General features: G+C 26.7%; 6 protein-coding genes across 10 annotated transcripts; 2 read left to right on the forward strand and 4 right to left on the reverse strand.

The window, feature by feature from the left end:
- Window positions 1-1,808: 1,808 nt before the first annotated feature.
- On the forward strand, window positions 1,809-3,443 carry LOC124946908 (heme oxygenase 1). 2 transcript variants are annotated; one of them, XM_047488334.1, is made up of 3 exons: window positions 1,809-2,130; window positions 2,448-2,649; window positions 2,899-3,443. In XM_047488334.1, the coding sequence occupies exons 1-3, from the start codon at window positions 2,028-2,030 to the stop codon at window positions 3,332-3,334; spliced, it is 741 nt and encodes a 246-aa protein (XP_047344290.1). In that variant the 5' UTR covers window positions 1,809-2,027; the 3' UTR covers window positions 3,335-3,443. The 2 variants fall into 2 exon arrangements, with proteins under 2 accessions (XP_047344290.1, XP_047344300.1); XM_047488344.1 differs by having other exon boundaries at window positions 1,810-2,130; window positions 2,451-2,649.
- Window positions 3,444-3,479: 36 nt separating this feature from the next.
- LOC124946902 (m7GpppN-mRNA hydrolase) lies at window positions 3,480-6,205 on the reverse strand. Its single transcript, XM_047488322.1, has 5 exons — window positions 5,973-6,205; window positions 5,189-5,836; window positions 4,956-5,097; window positions 4,573-4,855; window positions 3,480-4,461 (listed from the first exon to the last, which is right to left on the reverse strand). The coding sequence occupies exons 1-5, from the start codon at window positions 6,017-6,019 to the stop codon at window positions 4,238-4,240; spliced, it is 1,344 nt and encodes a 447-aa protein (XP_047344278.1). The 5' UTR covers window positions 6,020-6,205; the 3' UTR covers window positions 3,480-4,237.
- Window positions 6,206-6,547: 342 nt separating this feature from the next.
- LOC124946933 (phosphomevalonate kinase) lies at window positions 6,548-7,787 on the reverse strand. Of its 3 annotated transcripts, none has more exons than XM_047488388.1 (4): window positions 7,494-7,787; window positions 7,038-7,243; window positions 6,808-6,957; window positions 6,548-6,726 (listed from the first exon to the last, which is right to left on the reverse strand). In XM_047488388.1, exons 1-4 carry the CDS (start codon window positions 7,628-7,630, stop codon window positions 6,605-6,607), a joined length of 615 nt encoding a protein of 204 aa, XP_047344344.1. In that variant the 5' UTR covers window positions 7,631-7,787; the 3' UTR covers window positions 6,548-6,604. The 3 variants fall into 3 exon arrangements, with proteins under 3 accessions (XP_047344344.1, XP_047344354.1, XP_047344363.1); XM_047488398.1 differs by having other exon boundaries at window positions 7,038-7,238; window positions 7,494-7,752; XM_047488407.1 differs by having other exon boundaries at window positions 7,038-7,238; window positions 7,339-7,627.
- Window positions 7,788-7,890: 103 nt separating this feature from the next.
- LOC124946948 (60S ribosomal protein L29) lies at window positions 7,891-8,785 on the reverse strand. The gene is made up of 4 exons (XM_047488421.1): window positions 8,691-8,785; window positions 8,402-8,461; window positions 8,121-8,185; window positions 7,891-8,048 (listed from the first exon to the last, which is right to left on the reverse strand). Exons 2-4 carry the CDS (start codon window positions 8,436-8,438, stop codon window positions 7,935-7,937), a joined length of 216 nt encoding a protein of 71 aa, XP_047344377.1. The 5' UTR covers window positions 8,439-8,461; window positions 8,691-8,785; the 3' UTR covers window positions 7,891-7,934.
- A 194-nt stretch (window positions 8,786-8,979) lies between these two features.
- Window positions 8,980-10,884, forward strand: LOC124946927 (DNA-directed primase/polymerase protein-like). Its single transcript, XM_047488377.1, has 3 exons — window positions 8,980-9,374; window positions 9,532-10,328; window positions 10,595-10,884. Exons 1-3 carry the CDS (start codon window positions 9,045-9,047, stop codon window positions 10,839-10,841), a joined length of 1,374 nt encoding a protein of 457 aa, XP_047344333.1. The 5' UTR covers window positions 8,980-9,044; the 3' UTR covers window positions 10,842-10,884.
- Window positions 10,504-14,608, reverse strand: LOC124946915 (stAR-related lipid transfer protein 7, mitochondrial-like). Of its 2 annotated transcripts, none has more exons than XM_047488364.1 (6): window positions 13,896-14,608; window positions 13,615-13,769; window positions 13,240-13,502; window positions 13,044-13,171; window positions 12,243-12,382; window positions 10,504-12,163 (listed from the first exon to the last, which is right to left on the reverse strand). In XM_047488364.1, the coding sequence occupies exons 1-6, from the start codon at window positions 14,291-14,293 to the stop codon at window positions 11,775-11,777; spliced, it is 1,473 nt and encodes a 490-aa protein (XP_047344320.1). In that variant the 5' UTR covers window positions 14,294-14,608; the 3' UTR covers window positions 10,504-11,774. The 2 variants fall into 2 exon arrangements, with proteins under 2 accessions (XP_047344320.1, XP_047344314.1); XM_047488358.1 differs by having other exon boundaries at window positions 13,240-13,505; window positions 13,896-14,606.
- Window positions 14,609-14,706: the final 98 nt, after the last annotated feature.

The raw sequence follows: 14,706 nt of genomic DNA on the forward strand, positions 1-14,706 counted from the left end.
TACTTCAATCTAAAATAAAAAAGAATTATATGCAAATTATTTATACACGTAGTATAATATTATCTTAAAAAATATTTATAATAGAAGTATTCTTTCGTATTTTTCTTAATTATTATTTATTCTTTTAAATGTTTCGATGTGAACGTATCTTCAAAATGAGTTCGCGACTCGTGTTATGTGTACTTCTGTCGTACATGTTTTCCTACGATCGCAAGACTCGAGTGTGACCCGGCCTGGGGACATGGGCACTTCCTTAGCGAAGGTCAACGCACTACTTGGCCTCTAGGCGGCGCGTGCGTATACACGATGAACGTGTTCTTTCGTTCGAAGAGAGGGATGCACTCACACGTACATAACGCCGTGTTATTTAATAACCAATATCGTCGTACAGAACAATGAGCACTTTATTTTTTTATCCTAATATATAAAATATAATACATTAATAAAATTAGATTAATCATTATGAATTTTTACGAATAAGAGAATTTTCGATTTACCTAACCTTAACAAATTAATTTTTAATGAATAATAAATATAAAGATTGATCAATCTTTTTTTAAAGTAGTATCTGAAAATACAAAAAAAAAAAACACGTAGAATTAATTAACAAACAGATTAAATATAACTGCTTAAGTATATATATGTATATATGTATGTATTTACACATATATATAAAAGTAATTCAATTAGGTCAATATAGTTAATCAATATTATTATGCGAAAAAACATACAATACTATATCTTTCTAACTTATTAAATAAAATATAATATGTTAATAAAGTGAGATAAATTATAATACGATATTTTTTGAGGAATAAGAAATTTTTCAATATACTTAATTTTAAAAAATTAATTTTTAATATATATGTAATCGATAATATTCTTTTGAAATAATATCTAAAAAAAAAATAAGAAAAAAATTGGAATTAATATAAAAATCAATGTGATGTTATTGCTTAAGTATGTATTGTATATATGTATAATAAAAGTAGCTTGAACCAGTTCCGCAATTCAAAGTATGCACGTCTGGCAATCCATGTACAATATGTTCTCCTGTTATCTTGCGCGGCAGCTAGACATCTTGCGGTCTGCGCGGATTCCTTTCTCTAAGCAGTAAAACGCGGTCGTTGGACACAAATACGACGAGCATTTCAAAGAAATTCTTGGATGCGTTAAAAAATGATATTTTTCTGTTTATAATTTTCACATGAAAAATTTTTATTTTACCAAGATATCAAAGAAAAGAAATCGTCCTCCATATTGCGATAAAACTAATATCTTTTATTTTTACTTACATTTTCGACGTGGAAATGAATAGGTTAAAATGATCTCTTATATTTGTTTAGGTTTTTTCTTTAAACATTCATACAACTTCTTTTTGTTTTTTCGAGATCATTATAGAGTGATAGTATGAATATTATATTATTATATTATTATATTATTGTTAGAAATCTGTATTTCTTTTATTCTCTTTATATTTATATATAAAGTTTTTACCGCGAAATTTTCACGTAATAAAACCATGAACATTAGAAACACAAAAGAGAGAATTTCAAGTGATATTTCCGATAGGATGTAATGTGGATGAGGTTTCGATTTAAAAATGATTATTAGTAAAAGTTGCGTCTGCAAATACACACTGTAATACATTTATGAAGACAATTATTATTTTTAATATAAATTATTAGATAAGAAATGAAAAAGAAAATTGTTTTTATATAATCAAATCATATATATTATTTATTAAAAAGAGAACGTACCGACATCTTTTAATGCTTTTACGAACGAGCAATATTCGTAATGGTATATTACGAACGCGCAGAGTGTAGAGATGAGAGACGACGACGACGACGACAGGACGAGTAACTAGATGAGGAACGTCGACATAATGGCAATGGTATTTCTGGAGTGACGGTTCTGTAACGAGGTCCGAAGCGCGCGGAAATTCGGTAAAATGACAACGTAAATTTATCGACGAATACTTCACTCGAGGTTTTTGCGACGAGTCGTTTACATCCCTTGCAAAAATGACGGACAAAGAAGAAGATACGTTCTGTAAAAAAATGCGAAAAGCTACAAGAGAAATTCATGCCATTAGTGATGCTTTGGTAAACGCAAAATTAGCATTCGGTAAGATGCATAAAATGTTAAGCATAATTATCATATATATGTACATATGTGAAAATTATAACGTGTATATATCACATTATATACATACATATATACTGAATGTTTTCTGTATAATCGTTTTTCTGTATAAGCGATCAACATTATTAACTAAGCTTGGGCAATAGTCTTCTTTTATTATTATTATTATTATTATTATTATTATTATTATTATTATTATTATTATTATTATTACTATTATTATTATTACTATTATTAGTGCTTTGCATCGCATTAAATTAAACTTATACTCTCATATCGATGAGCTTTATCCTTCTAAGTAGGATTTCTCGATGATTCTGTATGGGCTGATGGTCTTCTGGTCTTCTACGAAATTTTCCGCTACTTAGAAGGTGCAATGATTAGATTAAAAAACACAAAAATTGGATTATTACGACTTACCGAGTTACAGCGTACTGAGGCTTTTGAACAAGATCTTGAATACTATTTGGGAAAGGGATGGATGAAAAACTATAGTCCTAGGTATTTTACATAGGACATCTGATAGCTTACTTTCTTTGCATTAATATTGATGTTTAAAATTATGCTTCATGGAAATAGAAATCTTTTTCTTTTTCAAATTACTTACAAATATAGAATATTATTTTCATATTATTTTAATTTCTTTCTTGTTTATTTCATCTAAGTTAACTTTAGTAAATGATCAAATTTTACAGAAAATAATTATAAAAGTATTATATTTATTTATTTCAATGCATTGCCCTATTTTAGAGACAGCGTTATTAAATACCTGATGCGTTTAAGAGAGATCGAAGATACCGAGCCCACTTTACTCATGGCATATATTTATCATCTTTATATGGGTCTTCTTAGTGGAGGAATTATTTTGCGACGGAAAAGGCAACTTATGCAAAAAATTTCACTTTTCAAAGAAGTAACTACTTGTGGCAATAATATTACGGACTTTGGAAATCATAGCATTTTTGAATTGAAACATGATTTACGTGAAGCGATGAATAAAATAGCCGAAACATTGGATGAAGATACTAAAAATAAACTCATTGAAGAAAGTAAAATAGTTTATGCCTTAAACAATGAGATTATTAGAAGTGTACGTGGTGCAGGCACTGTTATCTTTAAAAAAATATTTTATTTCATTAGTGCACTCATACTTATTCTCATTGTCTTCCTAGTCTTTTTTAAATAATAGCAATAATAAACCATTCTCTATGATCTTTTCTAAAATTATGTGTATATATTTTTACTAATTGCACTGTTTCTTGAAAATAAATTATTCATATTTTTTCTTAAGTGAACATATCATTGTTCTTAATTATTGATCGAATTATTCGTTTACAAAATACTTTAGTATATTTTATTAGTAAATACAAAAATTATTAAGCAACGTAAGGATCTTAGGTGTGATCATACAACATATATACCTTACTGATATTTTGACATTAAAATGGATTATGATAACATTTAGTTAAAATAAAAATCTACCTAAGTTATATTATTATTCCAACGATAATTGTCTTGACGTAAACTTGTACAAAACAACAACTTCTTTGTTGTATGAAATAAAAAAATTATACGAAAACTTCAAAAATAGTTAAAGACAATATCAAATACTGCTCCATCGTATTTTTATGTATGCGAACTTGAACATTTTTCATGTGATGCAATTCAAAGAATATACATTTATTACTATTTGTATAGTACTGAAAATATAGCTCCAAATTATATAAAGTATACATTGTCAAAATAAAAAGTTAAGAAGGTATTAATTTATTGCACTACTGTATATAAATATGCCATATGATGATAAATTTAATATAATCAAAATTTATGCAAATTGCTTTGAGATATGTTTTGTAAGACTATTTCAGGAAATACTATTTTGTAAGTATATATCTACACGAAATACCATCCATTACAATAATATTATCTACAGAATATATCAAAGTTTTTATACACGGATCATTTATGTCTTATGCTTAGAAATATGCTTTCAAGAGAAAATATACTTGTAAAGAGTAGACTGCAATATCGGATTTACCCATTAGTTTAAACTCTTTTTGGTCTACGCGATATAATTATTGTTTCTATTTTACAAACAATTCAGAATTGCCTGTTTATCAAATTTAAAATGTATCCAAATTTTAGAACACAATTCTGATGAATATTCATGTAACCTAAAGCGAATTGGTGGTGGAAACGTTGGAATACTACATTCCATAGTCGTAAATGGAGAAGGTATTGCTTTAAAATCCGTTTTTAATTTACGAGCAGCTTCGCCAAATAATAATGATTTGATATTTCCTTCTGGTAAACCTGAAATATAAAATTTTTACTTATCATATATACACTATATGAAAGAGAAAAAGTTATTTGACTAATTTAAGTTGAAATAAATTTTTAGTATATAATTCAAAATCATCTAACCTTTAATTCCTTCTTCAGATTTTCTTCCTTTATAATTAAAATCATTACATTTAACCGATTGAATGGCAGGGTCATTTAAAAATGAATATGACTGTTGACCCTGTGGACTATCTGTCAACTGTTTAGCTAAAGTAAATGGCGAACGATCGCCACTTTGTTCACCAAACAAATTACGCTTAAATGCTGCTTTTGATAAGGCATTTTTATTATCGTATAAGCTACGACGACTTCTAGCTGGTGAAGTATTTGATTGTCGAACGCTTTTAAAATCTAGGACCTCATTCTATAAGTGTTACATAAAAAAATATTTCAATATAAATACTACATAGATCTGAATACATATATATATACGTATACCTAGTTAATATAAAATGTTTCTTTACTTGAACCGTTTGAGAAAATAACTGTTGTTGGCGTTTACTTTTAGAAATTGATTCAACATCCCCTAATGACTTATGCCTATGTCTCCTTGTAATTAAATTTTTTTCACGCTGTTGCTTCTCTTGTACCCAACGTTTCATTTTCCTATGTCATATATATTACTGTATTTTACTTAAGAAAAAATTATTGCATTGTCACTGTTATTTTTCAAACAATGAATCATAAGAATGCTTACTTTACAAACGGAACAACCATAAAAAATGCATTTGGTCCAACTCCCATCTTTACTTTGGGTGTCATATCTTTTTTATTGCTAGGCAAATCAGCCAGTGAAAACCATTCAACATTCTTTATTTCTTTTCTAGTTTTAGGTTGAAACTTGGTATCTTTTTGTACACCTGATATTATATATAATCGAACAATTTGGTCATTTATAACAGATTCTATATATTCGTCTTTATCTATTAAATTTGATATATCAAAGCCAGTTTCTTCCAATACTTCTCGAACAGCACAATGTGAAGGATCTTCATCTTCATTTACTTTGCCTTTTGGAAAGCCCCAACTACTTTTAGCCCAATAACTTTGTACTAATAATACTTTTGTTAAGTCTTCGTTTAAAACAATTGCTCCAAATGTTGGCACATTTTGTTTATATTCTCTCCACTGTTCTAAAACCGTATCTATATTTGCAACATGTGGCTTTAAAAATGGAATGTGTTGAAAAATATGTGTAGCGAATTCCTTCATACTACATGTTTTTAATTTTGGATTTTCTTCTATGCAATAAAAATCTAAGTAAAACCAATGAGCAAGTTCTATTTGAAAGCATATTCGAACTAAATCTTTCCTTTCTTCTTCAGGTACATTAATAATAAACCGACTGTAATAAAATAAATGCCATTCTAAGTATCTTTATCTCTCTACGTTCTTGTTATAATTTTATAAAATTTTTTATATTAAACGATTAGTACTCAATCGTGTATCTAATAAAAAGAACAAAAACAGATGTAACTAACCTACTAAGGTCATCGAGAATATCGGAAGGAATTGAATGTTCAACCATTTTACAATTGACGTTCTCTGCTTGAAATATTATAATAAACAAAGAACTAATTCTCAATTATAATGATGCACTTCTTGGTTTAGAGCAAACTTTAAAATAAAAACATAAGCATTTTCGGTAATATTTAAAGTACGTACAAAGAATTATTTTAATCGCAGAAAACTTCATGCATATGCGCACGCATCTTGTATTTGATGACTGATAACTGCATAAAAATAAGCATATACTCGTAGTTTGTGAAAGAAGTTTTCAAGCAAGAGAATAATTCATTGTAATGTTGAATAACTTCTTTATACTCCTAATATTTCCTTACTGAAAAGTTTGCTTATATGGTTATACAAATTATTAAAGAATAATGTAAGAAGTATCGTATGAGTTATCATCTTTTTTTTAACAAAAATGTTATTAATTTTATTTTATAATAAATAATATTCTTTCTATAAATAATATTTGTTCTATAATAAGTTTAATTATAATTTATTTTTTAATTAGCCATAAAAATACATGCAAAATTAAAAATGTGTAATAAAAATTCATACAGGTTAAGTAAACATGTTAAATTTTATACATCTTTTATATAATCTATTAACTAATTAATTTTAATATTTGTTGTAAAACAGTTTCTAAATCATTATCATTATTTTCAACTTGTAAATCCCAGTTATCAAAATCATCCAGATCACATTCTGTTTCTGCATCATCAATATCTAAAAATAATTATTGTTTAAGTACACTTTAAAATTTTAAATATTAGACTATAATTGTGTTTTACAGCTTATAATTTTTACCTGCTATAAATTTCCATCCACGTTGTTGTCTTATTTCTATTTTAGTAATTATACGGATTGTTTTACAAAGATCTATATAATTTTCTTTAAACCATTGAATATCAGTTTTTCGACGAGTATCGCTTACTATCCAGATTGGTTTATCATATGCTAAAAAGCACTTAAAAATACTTTAAAAGTTCAATGTTCTATTATATGTAAATATAGTCAAAATATTTGTTCTGCATTACCATCATACATATCAATAGCGGCACGACAAAAATATCCATTATCTTTTTTTCTTATAGACTCACTCCATTTGATCATTTCATGTCGATACTGTTCCTTATATTCACTGGCATCTAATAATTTATTTAAATCAAGACCTGCATTTTTTGACCAATAAGTTTTTATTGGTCCGGACAGTTTTATAATTACACTTTCATGATCACCTAATCTAGGTTAAAAATAAATATATAAAATATATTTATAAAAATAAATGAATAAAATGTTTTAAACATTTAAAAAATTTATCTCTATTATTTTACGTACAAATAATTTTTATGAATATTAATATCGTATACTTGAAAATATTTTTGAAATATTTCAACATACTGATTTATCTTGCATTAATATCTTGCATTAATATCTTCCACGTAAACAATTTATTACGTACATAATTATAAACAGTGAATAAATTACTATACCTTGTATGCAAGATATCTGTAATAAAATCTTTTCCACACTTTCGCTTCCCACTAAAAAGTAAAATATACTTCGGCTTTTTTGAATTTTTAAAACTATGCGCTGTAGTATCATCCATCATGTTCGCTATCGTAGCCATATTAGTTACTTACTACTTTAGTCATTCTACAAATTAAACTACAATTTTTAGAATTTTACCAGTTCATAAATAATTATCTTCTTTCTACATTTAAATGTTGTTTAGTCATTTGTCAGTTTATTATATAATTAAGTAAAATAATACTAAGGATTTATACCAAAAAATATAAATAGTAATTGTAATATACTATGGTAAGATTGATGCAATATATCAATTCCAACTAATTTTCAATGAAACCTATAGGAAAAATAAAGCAAATATAAAGTAATATTAGATTTTTATTTTAGTAAAAACATAATACAACTTATTTTTTAGCTTCACGAAGAGCTTTTCGCTTTTCTGCCCTCTTCAATTGAGCCTGTGGCTTAAGATTGTGTTTTTTTGCGAATCGTTGATTCCTCAGGAACTTTAAATCCATCTGTAATATTAATTTTTATAAAATTTGTTTCAAAGTTAATAGACTTAATTAGATTAATTGAAATACACTTACTCCTAGCGTAGATTCATGCCTATAACGCTTGGGCTTTTTAATGCCATTGCGATGCGCTTTTCTATCTAAAAAAATTAAAACAAACCTCATATGATATAAATACTTCAATTCATTAATTTTATGTAAACATTAAAAGTCTATTAATCTTTTAAAATTGTGTTATAATTTTTATATAAACACACATTTATAATAAAAATTTAGTATCAGACTCATACTATCAAATATAAAATCTACATCAAAATCGAAGAGATTTGAATCAAATTTAATACACGTTTACTTACTTTGGTTATGATTAGTGTGATTTTTTGACTTAGCCATTTTTTATTCTACTCGGAAAATTGCTGAAATATTAAATAGAAAAATTAATGTTACATGTGTTTACGTATAACCACAATCAAGGTTATGTTTAACGTAATAAAATACACTATTAAAAAAATTTATGATTCATACGAACAGATGAAAAAGATAAAATGAATATTATTACAATTTGAAAGATATATAATTTTTTAATTTGTCTTTTAAAAAAGCAGGATTAAAAAGATTTTTTAAAATAACATATTAAGAACGTACAAGACTGTAACGCAGTTTTCGGAAAAGGAACAAACAATGAAGAGAGTCGTATATCTACACAACATTACATATAGTGTATCTAGTTACCAATCAAATCGCTGGCTTAAACATGGACCAATAAAAACTCTTCTACACAACTATTTGTAGCATGCAAAAATAAAGGGAAGTATAAAAAGAAATATAAATATATTAATGTTTAATATATTACTTTGATTTTTATTAATAGACAAATCTTTGTAAGTTAAATCTAATATTATTATTATTATTATTCAAACGAATAAATATATGTATAAATTTTAATATTGGTAGTATTGAAGTGAGAAGTTTTCAGTTTGTTGCCGCGTTTTTATTAAAATGGATGTGTTGAATCCAGAACAATTTTATGGTCAAAAGATGGCTAAATTACAAGCCATTGATAGAAGAAAGAAATTAAAAAACAAATTGAACATAAATTATTTAAGAAAAATGCCTGACCATATTTTGGGTCCACCACAGTTTTGGGCTGAATTTTATAAACAAGCAGAAGCACTAGCTGTGGCCAGTAAACATGCCAATGATAATGAAATGCTTTGTACGTTTGTATATCAACAGGATAATGGAGTTAGAAAATTTGTTGTAGCTCATCCCGAAGTTTATTGGTGGTACTATAAAGATAGACCTCCTGAATCAAGATGCTCCTATGAGGTGACTATTTAATGATGAACAATAGATTTTTAGGAACTTTCAATTGACCTTTTCTATAAACATTTACATTTACATCTTTATATATAACAATCGTAAAATAAAAAAAATTATATTTCCTTATAACAAAGAAGAAATTCATAACGTAATTATAATTTAGGTTATACCAGAAAGAGCTCCATGTTGGCTATATGTGGATTTGGAATTTCTATTCGAATTGAATCCTAAAAGTAATGGCTCACGTATGACTAGCACACTTATTGATATTTTGTGTGCATTTATGTTAAAAGAATGGCATCTTCCATGCAATAAATCTAATATTATTAATTTGGATTCTACAAACAATGAAAAATTTAGTAGACATTTAATATTTGCTATCAAAGATGTTGCTTTTAAAGATAATTTTCATGTCGGAAGATTTATGAAATATGTTTGTACGGAAATAATAAATTATTTAAATAATACTGAAACACAGCACGACATTTTAAGTACTTTCAGTAAAATTAATATTGAAGAGTTATTTATATATATTAATACGAAAAGTGAAAGAAAATTGTTTATTGATGTTGGTGTTTATACAAAAAATAGACATTTTAGAATATACAAATCTACCAAATGGGGTAAACAGTCTTATTTGGAAATTTCATCTGATTCTAAATACACATTACCAAACATGTACAAGGAACAAGAGTTAGAATTTTTTATCAATTCTTTAGTAACATATTTTCCAAGAAAAAAAGATTTAATTTTACTTGAGTTTGCTAATGACGAGGCACAGGTTACAAAACACTCTAACAAAGAACAAGCGCGACAAATAAACATAACAAGTCATAATATATCATCACAGTATCCTGAAATTGATAAATATATATTAAATATTATTAAACCAGGAAAAATACGTCGATGTAGATATAATGAACAATTGAGGACACTGATTTATGAAATCGTTGGTTACAGGTATTAATACTTATATTTATAATTCATAATATTGTCTTATATGGAGTGTATATTTTATTATTATTATTACTAAGGAATTTTTTAAAGAGTGATTTTTCAGTCTTTTTCTTCATACTTCTTTTTTTATATTTTTAAGGTTATGAAGATAGATGCTGGATAATAATAAAACATACACTTCAAGTAAAATAAATTACATATTAATAATTTCTATTAAAAATGAATTATCATAAACTTATATAAAATACTTTGTTTAAAATATTGCATAGATATTGTGAAAATATAGGAAGATGGCACAAAAGTAATAATATCTATTGGATCGTTGACTTAACTAAACAAGTTATGTATCAGAAATGTCATGATGAAAATTGTTCTGATTTTATATCTAGTCCAAAAAAGCTTCCTGAAGAAATCAATTTTCAATTGGATTCAGAGGACGAAGCATTTATTTCTTGTGCTATATTAGCAGAAGAAATATATTTTTATGATAGTTTAACTGAAGTAACAAATGTGTAATTAATGAATAAAAATATAATATTTTATATACGATTTTTTTATATACGATTATATTTTTTTATATACGATTATAAACATTTTTAATTTTCTCTAATATATGATTTTATTTTTATACTATATACTTTTCATTCTAATATTACTGAAGTATTGGTAAATACTAATGTAATAGTATTACTATATGATATCATTTGGTCTTTTGTATTTTCTTGCTTTGTATAAATCAAAAAATAAATAAATGGAAATTATGCAATGATAGCAATTACAATGAGAGTGGATGTATCCATGATAAAAAAATAGATTTAAAAGCAGTAGATTGTGTTGGTGATTGTAGATAAAGGCAACTTTATTAAAATAAATTGCGCAATTAAAATACTGAACAGTATATAACTGTACAGTTAAAATAATGTATTAAAGTAAATGAAAAGTATATATGCTAATATTAGATGATTCAGTTAGTTACAAAATAATAGATTTCTTCTATTTAGTATTTCTTGATTCTCTTAATTTCATAATATACTTCAGTATCATATATAAATACGATGTATTATTGATCATTAGCTATATTGATTTGTACAACTGCAATAAATGCATAAATCATACACTGATAAAATAGTATAGATTTTCAATGACAGAGTCTTAAAATCTGCTTATCAAATTTACTTCTTTTTTGCATTCTGAACCTGTAATGCAATAATAAGTAATCTCGAAAAATAATTTGAATATTGAAAATATATATTTCTATAGTATTCTTGAAATTTTTCGTATATAATCAAAATAAAAAAATACGTATTATTTTTTTATTGTACTAATAAAATAAATCAACGTATTTGTAATTAAATTGAAACTGAAATTACAGTTATTTTCATGTAAAATCATGAAAAAAGCTTCAATATTCTAAATTATTTGTATAAAAATAAAGACTACAATTCCTTGTCACGCAAATAATCTACTCAAAAAAAAGTAGTTTAATAAACCTCCTTTATCTTGAGACATTGGATTAGCAACATTATCTTTGTCTTCGTTTTCTTCTACATTATTTTCTTCTATATCAGTTTTTTCGTTTATAGATTGCATAACTTCTAATGGTTTGGTATGTTGAATGGCTTCACCATGTTTTGAATTATCTTCTTTTACGATCTCATATTCTCTAAAGTTTTTGTCTTTTTCTGTTGTATTCATATCTTTATGTAAATCGTCATATTCAGAAAGATTATCTTGACCCATTACATTATGATTATTGGATGTCACATTGTTTTGCTTCGTTTTATATTTTTTGTAATCTTTCGATGCTTGTCTCATGCGAGTTAAAAAATCTGACAACCCTATATGATAGAGATATTTATTATATAATAAGAAATATTGGTTATATAATAGAGATATTTGTGAGTTACAATAGTATACCTGCAATTGCTACCCATGCAGTGATAGCTGATGGCACTCTCATACCAGGATCATCAAAGTAAGTTAATCCAAACTCGATACCAGGTTGATGAAAATCCTTGTAAGGTTTAATCACCATGTATGACCAATATGTTCTTACTCTATTGTATTTATAAGTTATATTATTATATGATAATTATTTTAAGCATATAATTTATGAATTTTCTACTTAACCCTTATCCGGATGGTCTATTTATGTAATATAGACATGCAGTTGGAGTCCATTAGAATATATGAGTATATCACACTATATTAATGAAGAGTATACTTTTTTTTCGAGATAAATTTGTAATAATACATAACTTTTGAAGAACTTATTTATTAGGGTATAATAAGGATTAAATGAATTAACTACTATAATTGTTATAGAATCATAAAAGTTGCAATTTCCAGCTTACTAAACCTTTTATGCATTTTGTTGGAATTATCTTGCGATCGGCTTTCATCATTCATTCTAAGATGCATTGAGAACCTGCCAGATTTCTGGAGGTTTCTGAAAAAATAGCTCAGAGTCTGACAGACTTACTGCTCACTTATGTAATAAAATCATATATGTGAATTTTTTTCACTTCCGAAAAAGTCAACATTTTTTACTTAAAAGGTCATAATTAACTTGACATATTAAAAGAATACAAGAAAAGAATTTTAAATACCTTAAATACTATTTATATTATTAAAAAAAAAAATAAGCATAAGTTCATCGAATTCATTTCGCTCGGATAAGGGTTAAATTTATGCTTGTAAGTTTATTTACGAACATACCTATGAGTTCCAGGTTTAACAGGTGCATTTGGATGGTCAGTTCCTTTACTAACAATAACTACCACCCTTTTATCTTTATCTATAACCCATCTACGTTGATATACATAATCTCGATTAGCAAATAATTTCTGTAAATATATAATTCGTTAATATATTTATATAATTTGTAACTATTTAATAAAACTTAAACTCATACAGGCCAAATCATTTCCCAATATATAACATCAGCACTATGATTATTAGATTTTGTAGATCGTGGATCAGTATCAATAATTTGTAATTCTTGAGCAGTTGTATCCCATTGTTTCCTATAATCTATATCAATTTGTACTTGTAAAAAATCCTCAGCTGTGACATCCGGGAAAGATCCGTATACTTTATATGCGAATAAACCTGTATCTGGTTCCTGTCGTCTCCAGACTAACATATCTTGACGTTCAATATATGGTTGCCATCCGTCTGCTAAATAAAAGATTAACTATAAGTTGTTATAAACAAATATAGAAAAATAAAATATAGAATATTTTATATTTATATTTTATAGATAAAAGAAATATAATCCATAGCATACGATCTTTATTTGTATTTGTTTTGACACCATCACATTTGCAATATTCTATTCCGGGTTGTTTGCTAGCATTGTCAATTATAATTCGTAGGTGACAGTTTGTACATATGACAGTACAATCTCTTAATTTGTAGATATCCTCTATTTCTTGGCTATAACTATAGTACAAGCATAAACAATGGTATCTATATTGTATTATGTATAGAACTTTAACTAATAAATATATTACATAACACAAATGTTTTTTTTTTTTTCAAAGTTACAGTGTGTGAAAGAAACATTACCTATTGACCTCTTCGTCGGATATTCTTTCAAGATCCCAATTATACACACTCACTCCAATAGTACCAACTAGAAATTGTCGAGAATTTCTTATAACTCGCATTTTCCATAATTTAATAATTTCTTTCAGAGCCACTTCATCCCACATTTTCGTATAGAGATGACATATTTGAATACTTCGTTTAATGCGTTGTGCCACAATAAATTCACATTGCCTGGTGCATGCCTTCGCTACTTGTGCGCTCTGCTCTTTAAACCACAAATCTATCCTTTTACGATAACCTCCAAATTTAATACGAGTATTAAAGCGTCTAGAAAATGAGGACAAGTTGACGTTGCTATTAGTATATTTAAAATTAACTCGCTTCAGCATGAGATTGAATAGTTGCCACGAATACATCCTTTTGATTATTAAGCTATGCTCTCGTTTATTAACTTCGTATTAGTACTGTGGCATGCTTCTGTTTTGTTACTGAGCCAAAACCGTTTCGAAACCTTGAGTTCGCGTACGCGGGATAAAAGATACCACTATATGTTCTTTTTCGAATACTTTAAACATTTAACGAATGAAGCAAACGTGTTTCATTAGATCTTCTGCCAACATGCCTTGTTAAATAACCAATTGTAACTTTTAGTGATTCAATATAGTTATAGATAAGTTCAATTAGTTGATTGCAGCAACAACCTCAGACGTAACATACACGATTATTTAAGAAATATATTCGAGATTACCGACGTACTCAATGTGTTACCGACATTACTAACGTTACCGATGTTACCGACGTATAGATATTGATATTATCAACGTACTCT

Source organism: Vespa velutina, chromosome 1, assembly GCF_912470025.1.
Source record: "Vespa velutina chromosome 1, iVesVel2.1, whole genome shotgun sequence".
Taxonomy (NCBI): Eukaryota; Metazoa; Arthropoda; class Insecta; order Hymenoptera; family Vespidae; genus Vespa; species Vespa velutina.

Coding starts and splice junctions, on each gene's coding strand:
- LOC124946908 (XM_047488334.1), top strand. CDS start 2,028: ATGACGGACAAAGAAGAAGATACGTTCTGTAAAAAAATGCGAAAAGCT. Junction 2,131..2,447: donor AAACGCAAAATTAGCATTCG/GTAAGATGCATA, acceptor TATCCTTCTAAG/TAGGATTTCTCGATGATTCT. Junction 2,650..2,898: donor ATGAAAAACTATAGTCCTAG/GTATTTTACATA, acceptor GCCCTATTTTAG/AGACAGCGTTATTAAATACC.
- LOC124946902 (XM_047488322.1), bottom strand. CDS start 6,019: ATGGTTGAACATTCAATTCCTTCCGATATTCTCGATGACCTTAGTAG. Junction 4,856..4,955: donor TATTTTCTCAAACGGTTCAA/GTAAAGAAACAT, acceptor TAACACTTATAG/AATGAGGTCCTAGATTTTAA. Junction 4,462..4,572: donor ATCTGAAGAAGGAATTAAAG/GTTAGATGATTT, acceptor TTTATATTTCAG/GTTTACCAGAAGGAAATATC.
- LOC124946933 (XM_047488388.1), bottom strand. CDS start 7,630: ATGGCTACGATAGCGAACATGATGGATGATACTACAGCGCATAGTTTT. Junction 7,244..7,493: donor ACAGATATCTTGCATACAAG/GTATAGTAATTT, acceptor TTTTTAACCTAG/ATTAGGTGATCATGAAAGTG. Junction 6,958..7,037: donor CGCTATTGATATGTATGATG/GTAATGCAGAAC, acceptor AGTGCTTTTTAG/CATATGATAAACCAATCTGG.
- LOC124946948 (XM_047488421.1), bottom strand. CDS start 8,438: ATGGCTAAGTCAAAAAATCACACTAATCATAACCAAA. Junction 8,186..8,401: donor TCACACTAATCATAACCAAA/GTAAGTAAACGT, acceptor TAATTTTTTTAG/ATAGAAAAGCGCATCGCAAT. Junction 8,049..8,120: donor GGCATGAATCTACGCTAGGA/GTAAGTGTATTT, acceptor TTAATATTACAG/ATGGATTTAAAGTTCCTGAG.
- LOC124946927 (XM_047488377.1), top strand. CDS start 9,045: ATGGATGTGTTGAATCCAGAACAATTTTATGGTCAAAAGATGGCTAAA. Junction 9,375..9,531: donor AATCAAGATGCTCCTATGAG/GTGACTATTTAA, acceptor ATTATAATTTAG/GTTATACCAGAAAGAGCTCC. Junction 10,329..10,594: donor TATGAAATCGTTGGTTACAG/GTATTAATACTT, acceptor AATATTGCATAG/ATATTGTGAAAATATAGGAA.
- LOC124946915 (XM_047488358.1), bottom strand. CDS start 14,293: ATGTATTCGTGGCAACTATTCAATCTCATGCTGAAGCGAGTTAATTTT. Junction 13,172..13,239: donor ATTGGGAAATGATTTGGCCT/GTATGAGTTTAA, acceptor ATATATTTACAG/AAATTATTTGCTAATCGAGA. Junction 12,383..13,043: donor GTTAAACCTGGAACTCATAG/GTATGTTCGTAA, acceptor TAAATACAATAG/AGTAAGAACATATTGGTCAT.